The following is a 27767-nucleotide window of genomic DNA, read 5'->3' on the forward strand; positions in this document are numbered from 1 at the left end:
TGGCGGGAGTAATAATTATTGCTCCTGGTAGGGTCACCCATGCCAGATAGGTCGAAGGTTAGGAGCCAGACGAAAGGTAGTCCACGCAGCGTCTGTTCCTCAGTGAGGCGGCTGCAATGGCGTCTGACCCCAGTGGGGCGGCCAGTAAGTGATGGTGTCACGTTAAAAACACTATTGAGGAAGGCAACGGGAAACCACCTCAATTATCATTCCCCAGAAAAATATGATGGACAATAGAGATATTTTGAGTCCTGGCAACCACGGGGCTCGGCCCAATCGGCCGTGTGTCGTGCCCGGCAGCGGGGGAGGCAAGGCTTCCGCGGTCATCATCCCACGAAACCCTTGCAAGGGAAAACCAGCAGCAGCAGGACAGAAGACGCAGGAGAAGAAGACAAAATTAGTTATAATAGGAACGTGGAATGTTAGGACAATGATGAGGACAGGGAAATTGGAGAATGTTAAGCGAGAGATGGAAAGGGGAAATATAGATATTTAAGGTCTAAGCGAGGTGAGATGGAAAGATAGCGGGGATTACTGGAGTGATAAGTATAGAATAATATACAGCGGTGGGGACGAGAGCCAACGAGGGGTTGCCATAGTATTAAATGAAGAGGTAGGAAGAAGCGTAGTCAACATAGAGCAGGTAACGGATAGAATAATACTAGTGGAGATAAAAGCAGAACCGACGAACTTAGTTATTATTCAGGTATACATGCCACCGAGCAACCATAAGGAAGAAGAGGTCGATAAGATATACGATGAGTTAGAGGACATGATCGCGTGTGTTCCAGCAGGGAAACATTTGATAGTGATGGGGGATATGAATGCGACGGTAGGCGAAGGAAGAGATTGCGATGAGGTGGGCGACTACGGTTTAGGCACGAGGAATGACCGCGGGGAGAAAGCAGTTGAGTTCTGCAGGAGACAGGGGTTAGTCATCACCAACACTTGGTTTAGACACCACAAAAGACGCAGGTATACATGGAAAATGCCAGGTGACTCAGGAAGATATCAGCTAGATTATATCCTGGTTAGACACAGGTTTAGGAATAGTGTGATAAATTCCCACAGCTTTCCGGGAGCGGATGCGGACTCAGACCACAATTTAGTTGTTATGAAATGTAGCGTACGTTTCAAAAAGATAAGGCAGGGGCGGCGAGTTAGAAAATGGAATGTAGAAGCATTAAATGGGTTGAAAAGGAAGGAATACAAACAGGCGGTAGAGAAAATAATGGAGGATGGTAAAGGGCTTATTACTATCGAAGAAAAATGGGAAATGATCAAAAAAGGGTTGTCTAAAGCCGCAAAAGACACTATTGGAACCGTTAACGCTAAAAGGACTAGGAAACCATGGATCACGGATGAGATGATTACAAAGATGGATGAGCGGCGAAAATGGAAGAATATAAATACAGAATTAGGCAAAATGAAGTACAAAGAATTCAACAATAAATTGAGGCGGGCAACAAATAAGGCAAAAGACGCATGGTGGAAGACGCAGTGCGAGGATATGGAAAGTCTCCAGAGGAAGGGCGAAATCGGTGCGCTGTACAGCAAAGTTAAATCGTTATCGGGAAGTAAGAAAGGAAGAGCTATGCTAATAGTTAGAGATAAGGCGGGTAAGGTAATAGTTGACGCAGGAAAGATCCAAGAGAGATGGAAGGAGTATATAGAAGAACTGTATAGTAAAGAACTCAGACCAACACAGTTAGACATTGAAAAAGAAAATGACGTAGAGGAAGACAGCTTAGGTCCAGGCATACTAGACAATGAGATAGAAAGGGCATTAAGGGAGATGAAACTAAATAAGGCCGTGGGGGTAGATAACATTCCCGTGGAACTTTTAAAATGTTTAGGAAAATGTGGGAGGAAGAGGCTATATGGGCTTATCCGTAGCATTTATGAGGAGGGAATCTGGCCGGAAGACTTTGTGAGAGCAGTTTTAGTTCCGATTCCGAAAAAGGTAAAGGCCACGTCATGTGAGGACTATAGGAAAATTAGTTTGATATCCCACGCAGCTAAAGTTGTTCTCAGGATCATAAACAAACGGATAGAGAGTAGGGCAAATGATTACTTAGGGGATGATCAGTTTGGGTTTAGGAAGGGGAGAGGTACGCGTGATGCCATTGCAGTAATGAGATTATTAATCGAGAGGAATATAGAACACAACCAGGAGGTATTTGCCTGTTTCGTAGATTTCGAAAAAGCGTTTGATAGAGTGAATTGGGAAACACTAATGAGTATATTGCAGAAAATAGGAATAGATTGGAGGGAAAGGAGGCTAATCCGCAACCTGTACATGTCTCAGACTGCTCAGGTGCGGGTGGGAAACGGGGAGTCAGGATGGGCAGTGTTAGGAAGGGGTGTAAGGCAGGGTTGCCCATTATCACCGTTGCTGTTCAACCTGTATGCAGAGGAAATGATCAAAGAGGCATGGGAAGAACTAGAGGTAGGAATGAAAGTGGGCGGGGAATTCGTAAAATCAGTTAGGTTTGCTGATGACCAAGCTTTAGTTTGTCAGTCAGCCAGGCTGCAAGCATTGCTTAGTGAATTGGAAATTCAGTGCGACAGGTATGGGATGAGAATCAACATTAATAAAACAAAGGTTATGCGATTTTCTAGAAAGAAAAAGGGCAAGCTTAACATTAAAATAGGAGGGCAAAAACTAGAGCAGGTAGAACAGTTTACGTATCTCGGTAGTGTTTTGGACCAACACGGTCAAAGTAGTAGGGACGTAAGGAGAAGAATTGCGCTAGGCAAAGAGGCTTTCACGAGGAGGAGGGAGTTGATGACATGGACGTTGAGCAAGGATGTTAATAAAAGACTCGTAAAAACTTTGATATGGAGCGTAGCTATGTACGGCGCGGAAACGTGGTCATTGAAGCAGGAGGATAGACGTAGACTGGAGGCTTTTGAAATGTGGGTGTGGAGAAGAATGGAGAAGGTGAAATGGACAGAGAAGAAAACAAATGAGGAAGTACTTGGTATGGTGGGCGAAAAGAGGGGTTTGTTGGGAGCAATCCTATGGAGGCAGGAAAAGTGGATGAAGGGAGTGTTGACCGGCAGTGGGATGTTGAAGACTGTGATAGAGGGTAGAATGTTGGGCAAAAGAGGAAAGGGAAGGAACAGGATAGGGATGTTGGACGGGATGAAGGGAGGAAGAAAGTACTCAGAGATGAAGAGGGACCTGGTGTAGAGTAGAATTTAGGGTTGTGTTTTGTTAGTAGTCACAAAATATTTGTTTGGTAGTTGTGTCCATCGAAAAACCTACCTTAACCGGTAGATTACCTTAAAAAAAAAAATATATATATATATATATATATATATATATATATATATATATATATATATATATATATATATATATATATATATATATATATATATATATATATATATATATATATATTGGTGCATCCAAGAAACCGCCCACCCCACAGCCTCCTTGCCCTCCTATCCGTCTCGGGTTGAGGGGGTTTTGATTATGGGACCGGTGGAATCGAACGATGCCGCCTGCACTGAGACTAAGGGATCTCGCTAACTGCGCGGGATTAGAGGGCCACGGAGGGAGGGGTCTTTTGAGCTTGCCTCGGTGGTAAGACGCGCTGGCGATTATCACTTATCGTTTTTAAGCGTAAATACGAGGAGGATTGCGTGCTTATTATCCCTATTTAAAAAAAATGAGGAACCCAAAATCCGAAAACTATCGAGTTCTTTAATTTTTTACCCTCCACAGAATAATTTCGGCTCTTCCATAGGCCAAACTTGAATGTTAGGTCTCCAAATTTCGCAATAACGCTATTCATACTGCGTACGGGAAACATTATCATTTCCCGACATTACCGCGGAGGGCAAATGGCCACGAGAACAATTGGACTCTCGTCCTCCATAGTAATCTTAAAAAAAACACATAAAAGGCAATGTGAGTAGGCATTAGGTTTGCTGGTATTAAAAATATAAGATATAAATACATATCTTGATGTAGTCTGGATTTTCAACATTTCTGAATAGTTATTTTAGGGAAATTTAATAGTATTGTTTTGCATTTTTACGGATAAAAATAAATATTTCAAGTTTATTTTACTTTGCCAAAACATGGCCAACGCTCACGCTCAAAATGAATGTACCAAAATTGAGCTACTCACTCCTGTTCATGAAAATGAACTTTTTTATCGCGTTCAGCGCACTGTAGGTAGGCCTTTTTCATTTCAAACGTTGTTAAGTGATCATCTATTCTAAAATGTTTTATTTCCATCAATAATGATTTCATTTTAAATTATGAATAGCATATTTCATGGTTTCAACAATACCTGATGACTATTGTGATGCAATCTAATTTCACTCATCAATAATATGAGATATGATAATTCTACGCCCTTTACCATTTGCGATCTTTAGCAAACAAGTTTCCACCTCTACAATTGTCATTATCTCATTAAATAGAGAGGATTAGCTAACTACCCGTCATATTTATATTTCAAAACAGGCGAAGAGTCCCATATACGAAAACTGACAGTGTAAAATATGATTTTATCAGAAGACAAGTAACAGTAAATCATGAAAAACCAATCTAAAATAAATGGGGAAACAGATGATTATGCCATTGATAGTTAGCAATGTAATAGACACTTTTAGTAAAATTACTATTAAAGTTTTAATAATTTATTATGCTAGCATTCGCTAAATTTCCTCTTAATAATAACAAAATGACATTCCATAAATGTTGTATCCTCCATTGTCTTTAATACAGAGAGGCTGAAAATATAAAAATAAAAAATCAAGTGATTCAACAAACAAAAAAGTAGTGTTCATTAATTTTCTCAACATGCTAGTTTAGGGCACCAGATTAAACTAATTCAGATATGATCGATGAGGATTACCGGAATTTTTCTGTGAAAAATAAATCTCTTAGGTATTACTAGGCCAGACGCCGACATCATAATTCATGTAGGCTTTCAAGAAATTAATAGAGCATGATTTTAAAATAAGAAATATACCTATTATCCCCCATGACTGATTCTAATAAGCATAGATGACTACTCACTCCACACAACAAGGAAGAGAAAAATGTTTTCATAGAGACAACTTTCCCGATAGTATGCCAAGGATGAACGCCTTTCTTTTCCTTAAATATGCAATGAGTCATTCTCATAACTAAATGGGAAAGGAGACAGGATGGAACTAGGGAACGCAGCTCAAGTTACAGAACTGAAGCAGGCCCCCACACTGCGTAAATCAAAATCACAACATCCTAAAAGCAAAGAAAGTGGAGGGAGATAATGCGGCAGTTTTCGTGTGGTTGGGGAAAAACCGATCCTAGCCCGGAGTCAAATCGGAGAGTGGGATGCGGGATTTCCCGCTGGCCGAATGCCCGGAACCGGCGCAGCGGAACGACACGAAAGGGATTTCCGGGACCTCGGTCGAAATTGCTCCGGTGACCTTTTGCATTATCGGTGCATGCCCAGCTCACGTATTAGGGAACGGAGGAAAATCTGGTCTAGTCTAGGGCACAGAGGTTGAGAGAAAGTGGGGAAAATCTACACCATCTTAACCCGAGTGACGATGGCAGGATTCCAGGATGAAATTTCACGACTTTCAACACATAAGAGCTCATTCGATGGGTGACCCTCTTTGCTCGCGTAACGCGCTGAGTAAATCCGCGGGCCCAAATAGGTATCCGCCCTCAACCCACTGGCGAGCCACCACTCGAGTATTTATTCATTCGAATTAAAACAGAATGGCCACACTAAATGGGGTTCGTTCGGGAAAAGGGTTTTAAATCGTACTAAACAGCCAATGTAACCAATACCCAGCACGCACTGAATAACTCTCATTCTAGTTTTGCGTTTAAAAATTGCGTCGACTGCCTTCTTTATTCAGATTCAAATACGGCAACTTCCTTATACACCAATAATTCAGTTTCACTGCATTTCCATATTTTCATTATCCTAAAAAAAATTCATGAAAACTTATTACATACAAGTACTTTGATTTCATTTAGAAGTGGTTTTTTGACTTTTAATTTTAAAAAAGAACCTTTCAAATTTATTATTCATTTAATCAGTCAGAAGGGCTGTTATGAGAAGCTACAGCTCATAATGTATCGAAGGAAAATTTCGGTGCGCCAGAATAAGCATACATCTTGTCTAGGTAAAGTGGGTATGAGGCATTTGATGAGCATTTCTCTTTAAAAATAGGAGAGTTGCAGAGAGAAATGAGTGCTTTATGGAGGAAAATGGATTGGATGCATGGAAAAGTTTAAAACAACTGTTAGAAGAGCTATGGTAATTAAATAACCGGACCGGTGCTGCTACCGGCAAACAGCGAGTGCGCCGCGGTAGGTTTGAATATTTCTGTCTTTTTTAGTTTCCATCACCCTGAGCTCTATAGGTACCGTTGAACGGTAGCGCTGTCTCACTGCGGCAATTGCCTATACAAGTCCTATACAAGTTGCCTATACAAGTTGCCTATACAAGTTGCGCTAGCGAAATACGAAGTGTTCAGATGAAGCAACGAGTTATAACCTCAAGTTTATTGTGAAACCGGCGAAAACTGCTACAGTGTCTAACACGTCAAGTTCAAATGAAGTGTACGCAAGTGAATTTATGGCGCACGGAAGTTTTTGAGTGTTTTACCAAGTTTAAGGAGGGATATGAAACGATCGGCGCCCTGAACGACCATCAACATCAAAAACGGACGACAACATTCAGAAAACTGGTAAATTGGTCCGCGAAATCGTGGCCTGAGTGTCCGAGCTCTTACTGAAATCTCAGGAATTGCCAAAGAAAGTGTCCGTCAGATTTTGCATTAATCATTCAAAATTCACAAAGTTTGTGCAAAAGTGGTGCCGAAACTTCTCACTCCAGAGCAAAAGGAATCGAGAATGAACATTTCTGCTGACCTTTTAAATAACATTGATAATGATCCAGAATTGTTAGACTGAGTGATTACTTGTAATGAATATGGCCAAAGTTGTCACACCCAATACTGGGCAGGAGACTTAATCCATTAATTATGTCTTTTGATAACTACTATGGTATGAAATAAATGCAGAAATAAATCATTGACAAAGGTAAACATACCTGATAAAAGCAAAATATCACCTAGGATTTTTAGTACCTACACATTTCATTAAAGATTGCAAACCATGCATGATGTATTTGGTGTTTTCAGTGCAAGGAACATGTTCAACATGCTACATTCGACATTAGCCCATGCTATTGAAAAGGTTTCTCTTTGTGTAACCTCTTTAATACTACAATATATGTGCTTAACACAACCCTGTGCAACACGCAACTGCATGTACTACATAAATTGCAAAACAATTATTTCCTTAGTTTAGGCAATGCAAACCTAATGAACAAAAAGTTTCCATACCCCATTGAATAAGCCAAAATTGAACCACATAATTTTGGTAGCAAAGTGCTTCATAATGACTTAGTCTTTGATATTCATTCTACTTGATGCGGTACCGTAATTGTTCAATACAACCTAAGCTTTATTGCAGTGCATGCATTTCAGTACTCAAGTACAGTATTGTGTTTTTGACAACATTCATATTTACAATTCAACATTAATTTCCAAGATATTATTTCCCTAAAAGATAATTTTTGGCGGAAGATAATTAGGTGGGCTTTATGCCAGGCTGCTAACCAAAAAGTAAATGATTCAACAATTAGTTTAAACATGACTGTTTTGCTGTTGGGTCATTCGGCCTATGAAAAAATTTCTGAGTAACATGGCCATTGAGAATCCCAGGGGGCTCAGACAGTCAAGGGTCCAGAGAAAATAAAAACCAGATTTTTACAGTTACAACAAAACCAAATGTTTATAGGATAAATTTTTCTTCAGCACAAGATATGTAGATCATAACACCTATGTACATGGTTAAAATTAAAAAACTGTTATATTTCAATTACTTCAATAAAAATTAGCATGGCATAAGCATACTCTTTCACTAAACTATGGACTTGTAGCTTATGTGAAAAATCACATTCCAGGATTCTGCCAGTACAGGAGTAATATGTTCTAAATCCTTAAAGTATCTCAAGGTGACTGCTAAATTACAGAGAAATACCATTGTTTTCACTTTCCATGATGATGTTTTAATATTTGATTGCTGGAATTTCACCATCCCATTATTGGCCTCCCAACATTGAATGAAAACTGATTTCCTGTATATTTAAGGTTGAACAGATTTTGCAATGTTTTTAAGGTGTGACACATATAACGATGACAGTAAAACCTGACAGCATGGTGTTACTTGATTGGTTCGTTTCACCTTACCTTCCATGTTATGCCCTTCCTCGACGATTCCAACGGTGGCCGTGGCCCCTTGTCCATCCGCCATCGTGCCAAAGGAGAGAAGCTTATTCAGTTCGCCACCGAGACACTGGTGACAGAGGTGCTGATCCACCCACAAACCAGCACCCTCAAGCAGTGCCTCAAGAATCTCCTCTGCTCGTTCACCAGGCACAGGCACATAGTCCATGCCGGCTACACTTTCGTTGGAAACGGCTCATGGATTCTGCAGGTCAGTACTCGCAGATGCCTTACTAAATATCAAGAAGAGTATCATTAGCGCTTTCAAACTTTGGTTAGGAATCTATGAGAGGAAATTCATGGTTAGATTTGAATTTTCAAATAAGTTTAAAGTTGAGTTCACGTCTAATGACTGTTATTAATGTAATTGGCCTCACTTCCAAATGGTAAACATCACAAGTGGTACTCAGGTGACCAATGTGAAATTAGAAAACGTTTTTTATTTATACATAAAATAACATATATAATTATAACAACATTAAGTTTTTTGCTGAAAAATGGATAATACAACAAATAAAGGCCTTGCAGCATTCAAGATTAGAACTAACAAGAGCAAGAAAAGAAATGAAGTTCTCGTAGAAATATCGAATCGTCCAGATTAAATGCCAGAACATTTTTCCAACACTATCAAATGTTTCAATCCCCATCCCCACTCAACGTACTTTTCAATACTTTGTGAACCCCTTGCCAAACACATTTGAGACTTATAGGGAACAAATTGAGTAGTTTCTGGCATTATGTGGTGAAACTTAACTGCAGGGAATATTTTTATGAATTTGCTGTTGTTGTTTTAACTGTGGATCCCATATAATGAGTAAACTAAAGCTGGAAAGATATTTTTTGCACAGTTTGCTGATGCCAGTGATTCAAATACAATTCTGGAGTAAGTGTGTCGGGCTAGGGTATGGTTCATCTGATATTACATGGGAGGCATCAGGAAAAAAAATTAAAGTACTCTAGGACATTTGTGGTAACTGAGGGAAAGATACTGTTGGGTTATTGAAAATGATAAATGATGAAGAAAACACAAAACAGTTTAATTTAGCCTTTCAAAAAGTTTCACAGAGTTACATTTCCTGTTATTCAATGATTTGAGTGTCCTATTTCTCCTCATTACACTGTAAAATCAAGAGAATTGCAAGTAAAATATACGAGAAAAGAGTTCATATATACCGTTTTTTCCCAGATAATGCGCACGTTATCTACACAAAAATGTTTAGATGGTCGGAAAATATGATGATACGCGGTATGTAATGAAAATTGAAAAATCCAAACATTTCCATATCTATGTACACTATAATATGTAGACATGACAATGAAGTGCTTATGTAATACCAAGCGCTCACAAAAGAGAACATATACCTGGTGTAATGCAATATGAGACAAATTGATTTCTTGATCTATCGTCAGTGAGAAAGGTGCCATCCATAAATAAATCCATTCTTTTTTTACATTTTTCATTCCTCTTCCCCTATTCAATTCATCATACTATGTTAATTTACAATGGTCTTACAGTATTCCCAATGCTCTCCCATTAATAATTTGTAGAAATTTGTCTTATGCAGTGTGCATATATGTGCACTGTGGAAATATAGCTGTTTAATCTGTATTCCTTACTTATCCTTGCATACTCTTGCAGCTCTTCCAGTTCCTAAACATTTTTATATTTCCCTTTCTTTCTTAATTGTCTAATATTCCTCCTAAAAAATCAATTATTGATCACATTAACCCAGAGCTTTCTCAGAAATTAGAGTTGGGTAAATTACAGTAATTTTTATTCCAAGTAAATAATCCCGATTAATTATGGTAATTTTTGAAAGTGCCTTAATTTTATATGTATATACATGTATAAGAGTATTAGAGTTGGCAAAGACCAAAAGCTTAGAAAGTTTGAATAGAAAGTACAGTGCTAAAGAGAAAGTGCTCATATGGTTGACATATTAGTTAGAGTTATTAGATATATGGCCATTATTCCAAAAAGAGAATGATATAGACCTTATTTTATAAATATCAAAATCTTACCTGTAACATGTATGTACATATATCATGCATGTGTGTATGTTCAAGAAAGCATGTGTCTATTTGAATAAAATGAGAGTATCCATTGTGATGCCACAAGGCAAAGAAAGAAGGTGCGTGTAATACAGCATTCCACTTCTCTGTCTCTATTTCCCTTTATACTGGCATTAAAATATATTACCATTTCCCAGCAGGCATGAAAGATAGCATCTCATATCAGATGTTCAAATCTACATTAAAATTCTTTTTAATGAAGATTCATTTTTTTCACCGAAATGAATATTTTTGTCAAGGTACGACGGGGTGTAACCATTTATTTGTTATATAATCTTTTCCCAAAATGTATGCCTATATTTTTCGTTTTTTATTTGACATGTCTTATATTTTACCATTGTAAAACAATGAGATGAAATAATAATGAATAAATAAATCCATCCATGAAAAAAATAAAGGGGTTCAATGACATTTGGATTACCAAGTATTGAGCTATCAAAGTAGAGTTAAAAAAATTTGCCAGCATTATTCAGAATGATAAATTACTCAGAAAAACAGAGGTGATATGCCTTAGTATCAAGATGACAGTAGTGATTTTACATGCTCCACAATAACTGGATACACTTTGAATGACTTTGAATCACAACTTACATTTTGAAATGTCAGTTTTTGTTCCTGCTGAAATTTCAAATATTAATGGATGAAAGACTTACCTCAAGCTACTTTGTGCTTCTAATTTTATGGACACAAATCAAGTGTTCAAATTACTAGGGTTAGTGCGCCACAAAGCAATACTTAATCACAATTCAGGTGTTTACTCTGTCATGAATAAGGCCAAAATGGATGTTATTTTGGCATAATTTAAAAGTGTTTTAAAATAAAATGTGCAAAAGCTGTGTACTCTGTCATGAATAAGGCCAAAATGGATGTTATTTTGGTATAATTTAAATGTGTTTTAAAATAAAATGTGTAAAAGCTGTGCAAGTAGTGAAAAAATGTACAATTAATTATGTTTCATATCAATTATGCCATTTCTTATGATGTTTTCCTACTACTTGATTCTATCTATATGGAAAAGTACTTTATTAAAAATTACGATAATTTTCAAATGTCATGCCAATTAATATTCTTATAAAATTTTCAGGAGGTTCCATTGGAATAGACACTCCCATATGATTTTTTTATATGGGGGATCTTAGGAGCTTACAATGCTTCACTTTCATAATTTATAGAACGATCCTTGCAATGTTTGGTTTGCAGAAGGCCAATCAATGTCTACTGTAAAGTTAATAATACTGCTCCTTTAGTAATAGCATATAATTCCTTTGGTGAGAATAGAAGAGAGTTTAAGATATTTTATGTTGGCTAAGTATTTATAAGCTCCCTAAAATGGGAGGAAGGAAGAAATAATGGATATAAAGGGGTAAATTTAGGAATTGGTCAAACCAAAGGTAAACCCTTTTTCTAGACAACAGTGGATGGGCGTAACATAATATGAGGGGAGATGGTTATTTATGACAAAGAGAGAGTGGTAAAAATTAATATTATATTAAACAAATTTGAGACTCCCTTTATCTGACAGAGTTGTTATTTAGTTACAGAGTATGTGCTAATATGCATCACCTTTAATATTTTCAGTAATGAAAAAACATTTGGCCAAACCAATAATCATTGAACAAGGTCATTTGCTTAAGAAAATTATGCTTTACCAAATTATCTACACAACCATTACTTCAACTGCTAAATTAAGTTTCTTATATTTTGTGCGCATAAATATATTAAACATTTCATTGCAACATAAAGGAAAATGACTTTCATGACACTAATTGCCCAATAATCCACTAATGAAGCCATTCAAAATTAAGTGATTCACTGCGAGTTATTTATTTCTTGGTCTAAGAAAATAATTGCTGTCAGATATATCTTCCAAGGCATTATGTAACATTATTATCCTCTTCCTGCTCTTTCAGGATGGAACATTTTCCATGACAGATTTTATTGAAGCCCTCCATGATCCTGAGGCATTACGATTAACCCGTGCTTATGATGGCAGAGTTTCATTGGACATTCATTGTGCGGCTGAAGGAGACTGGTCAATAACTCCAAACAGTCGACTCTCCAAAGACCCTGTGGCAAAGGCTCTGAATCTCCGAATAAACCCACCTCCACCCCCTTCATTAGATGCAAACAAAGGGGCAGCTGCCATACCTACTGAAGGATCAGATGCCCTCCTGAGCACTATAATAAGTCCCCTGTTAGTTCCCGCTGAACTGAAGCAACTCCTAGAGCCCTCTGATGTTGTGGGGAATATTAGGTTCTCCCACCCAACTCTGTATGTCTTTCCAGGAGGACAAGGTGATGCTGCCCTTTTTGGCATTAACGGGTTCAATATGCTGGTCGATGGTGGTTTTGGAAGAAAGGCATGCTTTTGGGATTTTGCCCGCCATTTAGACAGACTGGATGCTGTACTTATAACTCGATTAAATAACAGCAATGCTGGTGGAATTGGTGCTGTTTTGAGGAGGAAGCGCATGGACCTAAGTGGAAGAGTTTATCCTCAAATAGGACATTTCTTTTGCAATGTTCCCGCAGTGACTGCAACAGCTAATGGAGATGCAGAGGGCAAGGGTGATGGGAAGAGTGATGTGAAATCTGATGGGAAAGGTGTTGGAGAACCCTTGACAATAGACTTAAATGATGAAGGTGTAGAAATGGTATCTAATCTGAATTTCCTACGGCTTAAACCACAGGCCTGTTACCGTGATACAGATCCAGTAAACCTATATCACAAAGTGGGACACGGTCGATTGGACATGTATGTTCTGAGTCCGGCTCGAGATAGCAGGGAAGTGAAAGAATTCCTCATGAGGTGGCAAAAAGGTTCCGCTGGATCCACAAAAATTACTAGTGGTGGTGGTTTTGCTTTTCCTTTACATGATCTAGTCTCTATTTGTGCTCTTTTGGTATGGCAACCAGCTAGTCCAACTGACCCCATCACCAGGATATTATTCCCAGGTTCAACTCCACAGCACAAAATATTTGAAGGATTGGACAAGCTTCGGCATTTGGAGTTCCTTCGAACACCCATCTGCACCACAAAAATGCTCTCAACGTCCACGACCAAAGGTAAATCAGCCCAAACAAAAGCATCACCTCCATGGGAGAAGACCACACCGTCCAAGAAGGCACCACCCGCCAGCCCTCAAGATATTAAAGTGGCAAAGGCAACGGGGGTACCCGTCCAGCCACCAATGCCCTCCCCTCCTTCCAAAGCCGGTCCGACCCCGTCCAAGGCCGAGAAAATGGTCAAGGCTGAACCCCCAAAAGCCAAAGCTGAGACCCCAGAAAAGGAGAAGAAGGAAGAAAAGGTAGTGAAGGAGAAAGTCACAAAAGAGAAGGTGACCAAAGTTGAGACTGTTGAAAAGAAGGAAAAGGTGAAGGAGAAGGTTGTGAAGGAGAAGCTTAAGATGGAGAAATCATCATCATTGGAAGATGCCAAAATCAAAGAAGAGAGGTTGATGAAGGAGAAAGCTCTGAGGGAGGAGAAAGCAAAGGAGAAGGCAGCACGGGATGAGGAGAGGGCTAAGGAAAAAGCAGCTAGGGAGGAGAAGGAGAAAGAGAAAGCTAAGGAGAAGGCCATGAGAGAAGAAGAGAAAGCCAAAGAAAAAGCTGCCAGAGAAGAGGAGAGGGCAAAAGAAAAGGCTGCGAGAGAAGAGAGGGAGAAGGAGAAAGCCAAAGAAAAAGCAGCCAGAGAAGAAGAGAGGGCCAAGGAAAAAGCAGCAAGGGAAGAAGAGAGGGCTAAGGAAAAGGCTGCAAGAGAAGAAAGAGAGAAGGAAAAGATGAAGGAGAGGGCAGCAAGAGCCGAGAAAGCTAAAGCTCTGGCAGCAGCCAAAACACGAGTTGATACAAAAGGTCCTTCCAGATCTGTAGAACGGAGAAGCAGGGCATCTACTGACAAGAAAATAGATGGAGCCCAGAAATCTGGTCCACCGACACCAAAGCGTGAGGCCAGACCAGTATCAAAGGATGCAGCAAAGACACCAGAAGGTGGAAAACCAGACATAAGCAAGGCTACCTCACCGGCAGGTCCAGTAGCAAAAGCAGCTAAGGCATCAAGACCATCTCCACCAGCACCAAAAAGCACAAAGGAAGCCACTAACAGAAAGGTTGTGGAATCCAAGTATGCTCATGTGACCTCCAAAGTGTCAGCAACTACTACCACAAGAGCAGCACCTACCAAAGCAGCAAAGCCTGACAAGAAGGCGGCAGAGAAGCCTACAACTGCTCCTGTAAAGAAAGCTAAACCAGCAGCTAAGGGACCAGGATCACCAGCTAAGTCAGCTACTGCAAAGAGCACGCCTTCAGTTAAATCTGCTGAAGTGTCCCCAAAAAAAGTAGAAAAACCAGAAGAACCTCAGAAAGAGGGTTCAGAGGTTCCAACAAAGGAAGAACCAGGAGTTCCATCTCCTCCCGAGGAGGCAAAAGAGCCAGAAATAGAGGCTGCCAAAGATGAAGAAGTCGCAGCTGAACCATTAGTCAATGGAATCGCAACTGAAGCAGAAATTTCACCAGTTCAGGTAAAGAAGGAGGAAACTGAAATTGAATCTGAACCTGAAGTAGAGAAAGGTGAGACCACTTCACCAGCAGATGCTTCTGAATCCCCAAAAGAAGCCGTCAGTGCAGAAGAAGCAGAAGAAGAGGATAAGAAATCATTAGAGGACAAGGAAGAATCAAAGGAAGAACCAGACAGCCTAGAAGAGGCAGAGCCAAAGGAAGAGGAAGTATCTGAAGAAAAAGTAAAGGCTAGGGAAGATGAGGAAGGTGATGATGATGGTGGATTGATCAGTGAGGAAGCTGTCCCTGAAGAGGAGATAGATCAAAAGAAATCCCTCAAAGCTGAGCTTGACTTTGCTCGTGGAGGACCTGAAAAGGAAAGCTTGGATGAGGGTGATGAAGAGATGGAAGAAGAGGAGGAGGAGGAAGAAGAGGATGAGGATTATTTGGTCATAGAAAAGGAGGAGGTCACAGAGGGGTCTCTAAGAGAACAAGAGAGTGTGGAGTCTCACCTGCCACAAGATATGCCAGAAGCAGCAGCAGCATATGAAGAAGAGGAAGATGAAGAACTTAAAAAGCACCTTGATGAAGAAGAATCAGAAAAGGACAAGAAAAAAGAAGCAGAAGAGGAAGAGGAGGAGATGAAAAAGGATGAAGAGGAAGTCGAAGCAGAGGATGAGGAGGAAGAAGAGGATGAGGGAATAGGTCTCAAAGGAGAACAAGCAGATGAAGACCAAGGGAAAGAGGATAGTGAAGAGGAGGAAAAAGAAGATTCAGTTGAAAGAATACAGAATGATATCAAGATGGGTGTGATGATGCCCGAATACAGAGAGCAGTTAGCAGAAGAAATCCAAGAGATAATTACATCTGCCAAGGAAATAGTTATATCTAAAGAAGAAGCTGGTGCAACAAAGGAACAAGATATTGACCAAGGAGTTCAGGAAGAGGAGGATGAAGAGGAAAAACTAGACCTATCTTCAGAGAAAACAAAAGATAAGGTAACTCCTGAGGGAGAATATGAGGAAGAAGAAGACCAAAAACAGGAAGAGAGGGTTTCTGGGCCTGCACCTGGTACAGGGCCAGGAGAAGAAACTACAACAAAGAGCCAGCCAGATGAGAGGCTAGAATCTGCAGCCACAACAGCACCAACTCTACCTGAGGATGAGAAGGCTCCAATCTTACCAGAAGAAGAAAGGGTAGTTGAAGAGATCAAAGAGGAAGAGGTGAAATTAGAGGAATCAAAGGAGAAGGAAGGAGAGGAAGAAGAGGGTAAGGAGATTGAGGGAGAAGCAGAGGAGGGAGAGAAGGACATTGGTGAGGGTGCTCCAAAAGTAATTACAGCCGCACCAACACCACCACCTCCAGTCCAAATGGCACCACAGCAGGCTGCGGTGCCACCAATGGCTCTGGAAACTGGTGCAAGGCCACTTTTAACAGCCCACCACCAACGGCTCCAACAGCACCAGAGGGAAATTGTGAAAACCCCTGATGAGGTAGCAGATCTACCAGTGCATGAAGAGGCTGATGCAGCTGCCTATGATGGTTTCCCTAGGGGACGAAGGGATGAAGATGGGAAGGAAGAAAAGAAGGAAGAGGCTAGTGAGGATGAAGAAGGTGAAGAGGAGAAGGTAGACAAGGAAAAAGTTGTTGAAGTTGAGATCAAGATGGGAGTTAGTGAAGAAAAGGAAGAAATAAAAGAACAGTTGAAAGAGACTACACCAGAAAAAGCAGAGAAGAAAGAACAAATACCTGAACAGGAAGTAGAGGCTAAAGACTTAAAACCTTCTGAAGTGGCTGTGAAAGAAGAGAGTAAAGAAGTTGTGATAGATGATGAAACAAGGAAGACAATGGAACAAGTGGCTGTGATAGAAAAAGAAGATGAAAAGGTAGAAGCTGTAGTTATTAAGGAGGATGTTGAGAGAAAGGAAACAATGGCTGTGAAAGAGAAGGCTGATGAGATAGTGCCAGAGGAGAAAGGAGAGGAGAAACCACAAACAAAAGAAATAAAGGAAGAGGGAAAAGAGGAAGAAATCAAAGAAGTAGAAGAAGAAAAGGAAGAGCTCAAAGATGCACCTGAAAAAATTGAGAAGGAAGTTGAGGAGAAACACGAGGTAAAGTTAGAAGAAAAAGAGGCAATTGAAACACAAGAAAAGGCAGGTGAAGAAGAGATTCAGGCAGAACAGGAGGAAGAAGTGAGAAAAGAAGTTCCCTTGGACAAGAAAGAAAAAATCGTGACAGAAGAAGAAGAGGGTGAGACTGTAAGTGACAAGGTAATAAAAGAAGCAGCACCATTATTGGAAGAGAAAGTTGATCATGTTCCAAGTAAAAGAGAAGACAAATCGACAGAGCAGACAGAAATTGAGGAAGGATTGCCCTTGGAAGAAGAAAAAATTGAAGGAATAGTTACAGAAGCTATAGAAACAGCAATCAGTCCGGTGCAAGAGAAATCAGACCTAGAAGAAAGCAAACAAGAGCTTGCTAAGGAAGCAAAGATAACTGAAAAACAAGAGGTGGAAAAGGAAAGTGAGACTATAGTAGAAAAAGATGATGAAAAAATAGTTCCAGAGGCAGGAAAAGAAATAACAAAGGAGGGTGATGATAGTGAGAAGAAAGTTGAAGAGAAAGTGTCCAAGGAAGTAGTTGAGGCAAAGGAAGAATTACAGGAAGAAAAAGATGATGACACATCCAAAGAGATGAAGGATGAAGAAAGTAAGGAAAGGGATGGTAAGAAGAAAGAAGACTTGGAGGACCATATTGTGAAGGATGAAGCAGAAGAAAAAAAACCTTTGACTGAAAAGATCCAAGAAACAATTGAGGAAGTTAAAAAAGAGGTGGCAAAGATGGCAGAGGATGTGGAGGAAAAGGTTGAAGAAGTCAAGGAAGACATGGCGAAGGAATTACAAGCTGTCGAAGAGAAAGTGGCTGAAAAAATGGAAAAAATCGAAAAAGGCCTTACAGAGCAGTTGGTGGATGAGGAGAAGCATTTGGTCAAGGAATCCAAAGAAAAGATGGAAATGATGACAGAGAAAGTTGAAGAAACAACCGAAGACATTTTGGAAAAGATAGAAGAAGCTAAAGACAAAGTTGTAGAAGCAGAAGATAAGGCTTATGAGGCAGCAGAAGAAGTCAAAGGGAAAATTGAAAAGGCAAAAGACCAGGTGGCTGGTTTCTTTGATGGCATGAAAGAATCACTTGCATCTGCATTTAAGGCAAAAACAGAAGAGAAAGACCTTGTTGAGGAAAAACATGCAGTAGAAAAGGAGAAGGAAATCGTTGAGAAAAAGACTGACAAGGAAGATATTATAAAGGAGGTCAAAGAAAAGGATGAGAAGGTGGAAGACGCTGAGGATGCTGCGAAAGTTCCAGAAAAAGCAGAGATTGAAGAATCGGAGAAGAAAGACATAGCACCTACTCAGGAAGAGGAGACAGGCACCATGCTCAGTGATAAGTTGGACGAAGGAGAAAAGCAAAGTGTGAAGGAAGAGAAAGAAGATGCAGATGAAATCAAAGCAGAAACCAAAGAAAAAGAAGACACCGAAGAAATTGAAACTACAAAGGAGAAACATCTTTTTGAGGATGTCAAGGAAAAGGTAGAAAAAGTTATTGAGAAAGTAGAAGATCATATGAAAACCACTAAAGAAGTTTCTGATCAAGTAAAGGAAGAAGGTAAGACTGAAGAATCAAAAGTGGACCTAGCTATAGTAGATGATACCCTGAAGGATGACTCCACAGTAAAGGAAGCTAAATCAGATATGGAAATGCAAATAAAAGAAATTAAGGGAAAAGAAGAAGTTGCAACAGAGGGAGAAGAAGAAATAAGTGTAAAAGACATAAGAGAGGAATCTGAAGTCCAAGAAAAGGTTGAGACTTCCAAAGTGACAGAGGATGCCAAAAAAGAGGTTGCTGAAGAAGTAGAGGAAGAAGTTGTATCAAAGAGAATGGAACCTAGAGAAATGGAAACAAAAGCTGAAAAGGAGGTAGCAGCCCCAGAAGAAACAATAAGTGAAAAGCCAGATTTAAAAGAAGAAGAAAAAGTTGATAAGGAAAAGGATACACTGGATAAACAAGAAGAAACAGAAAAGACCAAAGTCAAAGAAGGGGAACAGGATAAAATAGATGTGACAGCAGTGATAGAAGATAAGGAAAAGGAGGAAGAGTTAGATAAGGTGGATTCAAAGAAGGAAACTGTTCTAGAAAAGGGAGAAGTAAAGGAGGAAGAACATGAGGGGGAGGGAAAAGTGAAGGATGATGGAGAAGAAAGAGAGGACCTGGAAGAAAAGGTATTAACAGAGGAGATAGAAGCTAAGAAGCATGAAGAGGAAGCAGATGTTACAAAGAATGTAGAAATAATGGAGAAAAGGGATTTGAGGGAGGAGGAAGAAGTAAAGGAGAAAGAAATACAAAAAAAAGATGTGAAAGAAGAGGATATAATGGCTAAAGAAGTAAAAGACACAGTAGAAATGGAAAAGAAAGAAAAAGAAATTGAAAAAACAGAAGTGCAGGAGAAGATAGAAGTAAAGGAGAAGATAGAGGTGGAAGAGAAGGTAAAAGAGACGATGGCAGAAGTGCAAGAGAAGGTAGAAAAAGAAGTGGAGGTAGTAGAAAAGGAGGAGATAGAAGTAGAAGAGAAGATAGATGAGAAGGAGAAGGTGGAAGAGAAAGAGAAGGCAGAAGTACAGGAAAAGGTAGAAGAAAAAGAGAAGGAAGAAGAACAGGAAAAGGTAGAAGCAAAGGAGAAGGATGAAGTAAAGGAGAAGGAAGAAGAAAAGGAAAAGGTAGAAGTAAAGGAGAAGGTAGAAGTAAAGGAGAAGGTAGAAGTAAAGGAGAAGGAAGAAGAAAAGGTAAAGGTAGAAGAAAATGATAAGGTAGAAGTAAAGGAGAAGGAAGAAGTAAAGGAGAAGGAAGAAGTAAAGGAGAAGGTAGAAGTAAAGGAGAAGGAAGAAGAAAAGGTAAAGGTAGAAGAAAAGGAGAAGGTAGAAGTAAAGGAGAAGGAAGAAGTAAAGGAGAAGGAAGAAGAAAAGGTAAAGGTGGAAGAAAAAGAAAAGGCAGAAGTAGAGGAGAAGATAGATGAAAAAGAGAAGGTAGAAAAAGAGGAGAAGGTTGAAGAAAAAGAAAAGGCACCAGAAAAGGCTAAAGAAAAAGAAAAGGAAGAAGAAAAGGTAGAAGGAAAAGAGAAGGAAGAAGTAGATGCAAAGACAGAAGAAAAAGAGAAGGCAGAAGTAGAGGTGAAGGTAGATGAGAAAGAAGCTGAAGAAAAAGTAGAGGAAAAAGAAATGGCAGAAGGAGAGGAGCAGGTAGAAAAGAAAGAGAAGACAGAAGAAAAAGAGAAGGAAGAAGTGAAGGAAAAGGCAGAAGAAAAGGCTCAGGTTAAGAAGGAGATAGAAGAAAAGGATAATGCAGAAGTGCAGGGGAAGGTAGAAGAAGAACCAGAGAAGACAAAAAGAGAGGTGAAGGAAGAAATAACGGAAAAGGCAGAAGTACAGGAGAAACACGAAGTAGAGATGCCAAAGGAGGCGATAGAAAAGGAAGATGTTGAAAAGGGAGAAAAACTTGAGGGTAAGAAAATTGTAGAAAAGACAGAATTAGATGAGAAAGTAAACTTGAAAGATTCAGAAGAAGAAATGGAGAAGGAAGAAACACAGGAAAAAGTAGATGTGACAAAGGAAGCCGTTGAGAAAGATGATAGGGTGCCAAAGAAAATGGATGAAGAAAAAGAAGAGACCAAAGATACAACAGAGGAGAAGCCTAAGAAGGAAGAAGTAAAGGAAAAAGAGTTAATACCAGAAAAGTTAGAACCAGAAGAAGTGAAAGAGGTGGCGGAGAGAGATATCCAACCATTTGATGATGAAAAAGTGCATGAAGATCAAGCTAAATCTCCAGCTATATCACCTAAAGCCGCTTCACCTACAAAGGACGATACTTCAAGCAAAGAAGATCAGAAAGTTTCTCCTGAATCACCAGTGGAAAAGAAGGTTGATGATATTGACTCAGGGATGGAAGATAAGCTAGCCGCACTGCCTAAGGAAGGAGATGATAAGACGGCAGTTCAAACTACATCTCCAACAATGGAGGTAAAATCAATTTCAAAATTAGATGAAATAATCAAGGGAGGAGAGTCAACAACTGGGGAGGAAGCCACCCATAAGTCTCCAATACATGAAGACAAAGATATAAGAGAGGAGAAAGGTATACATGAAGAGAAAGAAAAGGATAAGGGTGATACAGAGAAGGAAGTGGCCAAAGAAAGCAAAGATAAGGATGAATCAAAGCAAGAAATTTCAAAGGAAGCAGAGGACAAAGTTGTACAAGCTGAAGAACCTCTGAAAGCATCAGAAATTGAGGTCAAAGGTACTACAGAGTTGCAGCTCACAGAAGGGGAGTCTAAAATCATCCCAGGGTCAGAAGTAGATGAAGATGCAGCAGCTGAAGAGGGAGAAATTTCTAAAGGAGATATATCAGATGGTGAAGATGAAAAGAAAGAAATTCTTGAAAAACATGAAATGGAGGAAAGGGAAACAGATGCTTCTAAATATCAAAAACAAGCCTCCCCAGAACTAAAGGCCATTATAGATGATGACAAGGGTGCTGAGTTGCCTCAATCTGGTCAAATAGAGTCAGATATCGAAGTGCAAAAAGAAGATGTAACCCATGGAGAGGAGGAGCTTAAATTTCTATCTAAGTCAGTAGACAAGTTACAAGAAGAGAAAGAAAAGCTAAGAAAGGAGGTAGAAAAAAGTTCAACATCAACAATGGACTATATGGCAGAACTGGCCTCAAAAGCTGAAAAACTTATAAAGGACAATAAAGCTTTGCTAACAGGAGTGGAGACATCATCTAGACTAGTAAATGGTGAAGCAGAAAAGAAAGATGCTAGTGCTTCAAAATCTCCATCAGAAAAGAGCATTTCACCTAAAGATGGAAGCCCTCAGAGTATTTCACCAGTAACTGAAAAACAGGATAAGTCTACCATTGATACATCAAAAGGAAAACCTCCATCTCCTTCATCACCCACCTTAAAAACAGAGTCTATTGAGGATATAACAAAATCAAAAACACTGCCAACTGAACAAAAAGATGCATTAACAGATACCTCTACAGGGGAACCTAAATCAGTCACACCAACAAGTGAAAAGGTATCACCAGTCAAGGATAAAGCATCACCAATAACTGCAGAAGAAGTTGAAGAGAAACTCTCAGAACACCATGCAACAGAAAAGGCTCCATCTGAAAAAAGTCTTTCTCCAAAAGAAGGGAAATCTAGGAGTATCACACCAACATCAGACAAAGATGCTAAGATAACAGAGGAATCTACAAAGGTGGAGGAGAGTGGTGAAAAGGCTTTAACAGAAAAAAGCCTTTCCCCTAAAGAAGGGAAATCAAGAAGCTTGACACCAACATCTGATTTGGGTGATAAGCACACAGAAGATATTTTGAAAGCAGATGATTTTATTGCAGAGAAGGCAGTATCAGAAAAAAGTCTTTCGCCTAAAGATGGAAAATCCAGGAGTATAACACCATCTTCTGATAAAGATGAAAAGGCTGCAATGGATACCTTAAAATCAGATGATATGTTGGAAGGTCAAAAAGCATCTGAATCACCTAAATCAGCCGACCAATCTCGAAGCATTAGTCCATTATCAGACAAGGACTCAAAACTCCACGTAGACATGGGACAGACTGAAGATAAGCTATCAGATAAAAGTATTTCACCCAAAGAGGGTAAATCAAGAAGCATAACACCAGGGTCAGAAAAGGGTGATGAAGTTCCTTTAGTACCTGGAAAAGCTGATGATAAGGAGTCAATAACACCAGAGAAGTGCCCATCTCCAAAAGATGACAAATCAAGAAGCATTACTCCCTCTTCTGACAAAGGTGATAAGTCACCAGAAAATGTAACAAAAGCTACCATCACTGAAGCTGCACTTTCAACAAGCATGACAACTAAAACAGATACTTCAAAATCAATATCACCAGATCAAACTTCTTCCCCACCAGACATTAGTGACTTGGCCAGTTCAGTAACTGAGTCAACTGTGAAAGAAGTGAAAGATACTCAAATTAAGTCCACAGGATCACCAAGCCCAAGTGAAAAACCATCATCACCTTTTGAGGCAAAGATCAAATCTATATCTCCACCCACAAGTTATACAGATGTCTTAGACAAGTTGCAAGACTCCTCAGAAACTGCACATGTGGTTACAGAGAAAATAGAAACCAGCAAGGTTGAAACCATCAGCCGGAAGTCACCACAAGAAAAAGGTGAAACCATGTTAACAGGAGAAGTTACAGAAGTTAAATCCTCAAAAACACCTTCGCCAGCACCTTTATCAACTGAGGATGAAACAAGAGCAGCTGGAGAGATAGATGATGATGATGTAGACCTGGAAGAGTTCAGAGAGGCTGAAGAAGAGGAGCTGAAAGGTTTAGGAGATAAGTATGTGGAATCAGGCATTGAAGAGGAACCAGTGTATACCACACTTGAAGCACCAGATCACCCTGAATTTGTGACAGTGTCATCTCCAGACCTGACTCCTGAATCACCAGTTGCTTCAGGAGTTGAAATTACACAAGCAAGTACAACCAAAGGGAAAGTAATGGAAGTCACAGTGACAGAAAAAGTTGAGAAGGCTAAAACAACAAAGGTAGAAGATTCCTCTGGTGGTAAAGATGAAGTCAAGGATACTATCAAGTTAAAAGAAGCACCCCTTTCTGAAACACATCAGAAGCAGGCTGAATCAGTAGTCGAAGTTATCGAAAAGCATGTCCTCACAGAAGTGGACAGAAAAGAAGGCGTCCAAATACATGGCGACATAGAAGTCATGAAAACAGAAGATGAACCGTCCCAGGAAAAGAAAGAATCTGTAACATCCACAGTGACTGATTCAAAGTCTTCTACCTCCATATCATCATCCTCCCATTCTTCAGCCACTGTGTCAACAACAGCATCCTTCTCTACCTCCTCTTCAAAGTCTTCATCCATCGAATCTAAGCAGCAACAAGATACAGAAACACAATCTGAAAAAAGAAGTCAGTCACCAGAGGCCACAATAGTGACTAAGTCAGAAGTAACAAAAACTGTACAGAGAATGCTGGTCACAGCTAGCAGTGAAGATGGGGGAACAGAAATTGAATATTGTACTTCCCTACCATCTGATGGAATAACTCAACAATCAGAAACTCATTCTTCAACTGAAAAAGTAACCATTTCAAAATCCCCTTCTCCTGAACTAAAATCTACCACTGATATAGTAACAACAGATCAAGCATCGGACTCCACCATTTCCACAAAAAAAGTAACTGAATCAGTAACATCTACAACAACTAACACTGCGACAGAATCCACTGCCTCTTCAAAGAGCACTACAGAGGAAAAAACTGGAATTACAACTTCAACTATTGAAAAATCTGAAACACAACCAATAACCAAGACAGAGGTTGTTACTACTACAACAACATCAAGTGATATCATTAAACCTGAGATAGAAGATGTAATAATTAGAGCATCCTCTACATATGTAACAACAACATCGAGAACCAGTGAAGAGGGCTCTAAAGTTAGTGGTACCACATCACCAACCCATATTGACTCTTCATCCCCCACAGAATCAGAGAAAAAAGCATGTACTAAAAAAGAAATAACATCAGTGACAACCATTACCTCCACAGATAAGACATCATCAGATGGTCAAAAGGCAGAAATTGCTGTGACCAGTAAAACAGAAAAGTCAAGTGAACCCTCTGTTACAGAGGTAACTCGTGAGGTTTCATCAACTCCAGAAATGGGAGAAGAAGGATCCACATCAGTGGAAACCATAGTAGGAGAGGATGGGAGCATAACAAGGAGAATTGTAACACGAACAATTACTACTGTCACCAAAACAACTAGGACAGGCTCAGATGGTGATGAAAATGTAATAGTTGAAAAGCAAGTTCTCCAAGGAAAAACATTCATATCTGATGATGAAGATGATGACTCAGCCATTGGAGAGCCCATCACATTTACAGTTAAGAGACGAAGTATAGACAGCGAGGGCAGAATAAGTTCACCTGCATTGGAGAGCACTGAAACCTCAACTGTAACTAAGGGCACTGCCATGGTAGGTACAGAGGGTGCTTCAACAACAGAGATGACCAAAGTCACCTCCGTCCACACAGATTCTGAGCCAGATGCACAATGTGTTGAAAAAACTATTGACAAGGATGGAAAGAAAGTTACAATAACAACTACAACTACTAGAGTGGTTCGGAAAGTCAGCAGCAGTGACAGCCAGTCATCATCACCAGTTCCCATGGAATCAACTGGTACAGTGAGTAAGGTAACTACAGTAACCACTACAAAAGGAGATGGCAAGTCAAGTACAGAAACTAAGACCTGGACCAAAGACATTGCACCAAGTTCAACAACAATAATGGACAAGTCATTGCCTACCTTCCATCAAGAGGAATATTACATGAGTGGAGACATTGAGGACGTTTCCCCTGCATCTTCACCTGCTGTCAGCGTAGCAAGTAATACATCCCAACGACCACAATCACCTAGGTTTCAATTTGACGAGGAAGATTTTGAAGCCACCTATGAAAAAGGAGCCGAAATGCACAGTACCAGTTCTCCTGGTTTAGCAGAATCAAGCCCCAACGCATTTAGCACCGTCCATCATGATATAGAAGCTAGTAGATCAGATCCATCTCACGTAAAAGAAGTTATGCCTTCTAGTCCTGGGGTTCCGGCAGCAATGACTGGGTCATTTTATGGAGGACTTCCTGGAGATGAAAGTGAAGCCCATTCTAGTCCATCATTTTATGTATCAGAAGAAGGAGACTTGTCACAATTGGCAGCGTCAAAAAGTCCACAGAAGAAGGCATTACCTGAAGCATCTAAATCAGCCGCTGATGCCAGCACAAGCTCTGCACTTCCTCTGAGCGAAGTCACAACTTCCAAAGTTCAGTATTCAGAATTGAGTAATGGGCATCATCAAGACCAACCCATTGATGACACAAGGACAACAGGCAGCCAGAAAGCTGTAGTCAGTGAGCCCACACATAGTGGTACACAACATATCGACAGTGGTGCCTCAACAGCTACATCAAAAGTGGCTACATCTCCAGTCAAGCAAGCTAGTGGGATGGCAGAAGCATCAATTGTTCAAGCACAGGGTACATTTCCAGAGCCACCTCAGGGATTCGGTCAGTCGACTGAAAAGGAAGGCTCAGAGACAAGGTCAACTACTGCCAGTTCAACAGCTAAGGACCCCATTGAAGGATGGGGAAAACCACTTGGCCTGCCAAGGACTGAAAGTGAAGATGAAGGGGAAGATGATGACCCTGTTGGGGCATGGGGTAAGCCACTGGGTCTTCCTGCACCAGCACCACCAATGGTTGGAACTACTGAGGGTATGACGTCACCAGGGACCAAGAGTACACCAAAGAAAGAGAAGCGTGCTATGCTGAAAAAAGATGCGATCAACACCAACAAGGAAAAGAGCAGTAAGCGTCCAGATTCACCAAAAACAACAGCTAAGTCAAGTGGAAAGGAAAGGACAGGCAAAACAGCTTCAAGTGCAACAGGACCTTCAACAAGCCCTGTGTATATAGATCTCACCTATGTACCTCATCATGGAAACTCAAATTATTCAACCTCTGAATTCTTCCGCAGAGTTCGTGCCAGGTATTATGTCTTCAGTGGCACAGAACCAAGTCGAGAAGTGTTTGATGGGCTTCTTGAAGCCAAACAGGCCTGGGAGGACAAAGACCTAGGTAAGTTTCGTCATTATAACCATAATGCTCTTTGTGAAAAATAAACAGCATCTCTAACAACTATATAGTTTTTTTTAATTTTCAGTATCAAACATGGATAGAGGTGCAGTCCAGTTGTGCAATAGTTAACTTTATCGTTTTGTCATTTATTTTCCATACACAAATAGTATTGCTGAATGTTATATTTAGCATTTAATAGGTAATATCATTATGGAATATTACACTCAAACTGATTGCTTCTGCTGAGAATATTAGAGAACTTCTGCTAGTGTGATAAACACAAAACTAATGTAAGATATTTACATTACCTGCAGACATTTTGAATGAAATTCAACTACAACTACTAAAAAAATGTTTTTGAATGTGATAAAAATAGGATGACATAAATATAAAATAGAATGACTATCATCATCCTTACAGCATATCTACTCATTTCAGTGAATGAGTGACGATTACCACATAAATCTTTCTCTTTTGCATGGTAATGTAATGCATTTTTTGTATAATTAAGGATGTTATACAGTCAATACTAAGATTATTTGGTGTTCCCTCTCTTCTTAGACTTAATCTCAGAAGACCCAATGGTAACTCCAAAGTCCATAGAACAAATCACCTAATATTGTCTGGCAGAAAGCCTATATGATTGAGAGCACTATTTGATGAAGACTACAATGATATTCAGATTTAACCGATTGATGTCAGAGAAAGAAGTTTCGTGTTACATTGACAGCTTAAATTCTATTTGTTTCTCTGATATATACTTTTTTTCAGTGGAACAATGTCATTTCCTAGAGCATATTGTCAGAGACTAGTTGTCTGTTTCCCTTTAAATTTTGTACCCCATCTTTTGCTGTGCAGTTTGACATTGCATAATCATCCTTATACTTGGAACCCAGGCCAGCTTCCCCAAAAAGCATATTTGACTCTTTTCTCCTGTGCTTACTATGTTTTCTTATTATACAATTTTCTTACAAATCCACCAGTCCATACAAAAACTTTTCGTGTTTCGTCAAAAACATGCCAGAGATGGTATTGAAGGGGATGCAAAAGATAATGAATATTTTATTTCAGATGAATATTTTAATGGAATAACTTTAATTTTCAACAGTTAACATAAATACCTT

General features: G+C 39.7%; 1 protein-coding gene across 1 annotated transcript in view; it reads left to right on the forward strand.

Moving 5' to 3' along the window:
• Positions 1-27767, forward strand: part of LOC139695413 (microtubule-associated protein futsch-like) — a 436630-nt gene that overhangs the window by 402454 nt on the left and 6409 nt on the right. Inside the window, exons 3-4 of the mRNA XM_071594159.1 lie at positions 8361-8533; positions 12306-26643. Coding sequence (XP_071450260.1) covers positions 8361-8533; positions 12306-26643 — 14511 coding nt within the window. The remainder of the gene's footprint in view (positions 1-8360; positions 8534-12305; positions 26644-27767) is intronic.

This window comes from Hetaerina americana, unplaced genomic scaffold (genome assembly GCF_022747635.1).
Source record: "Hetaerina americana unplaced genomic scaffold, ioHetAmer1.1.p SCAF_6, whole genome shotgun sequence".
Taxonomy (NCBI): domain Eukaryota; kingdom Metazoa; phylum Arthropoda; class Insecta; order Odonata; family Calopterygidae; genus Hetaerina; species Hetaerina americana.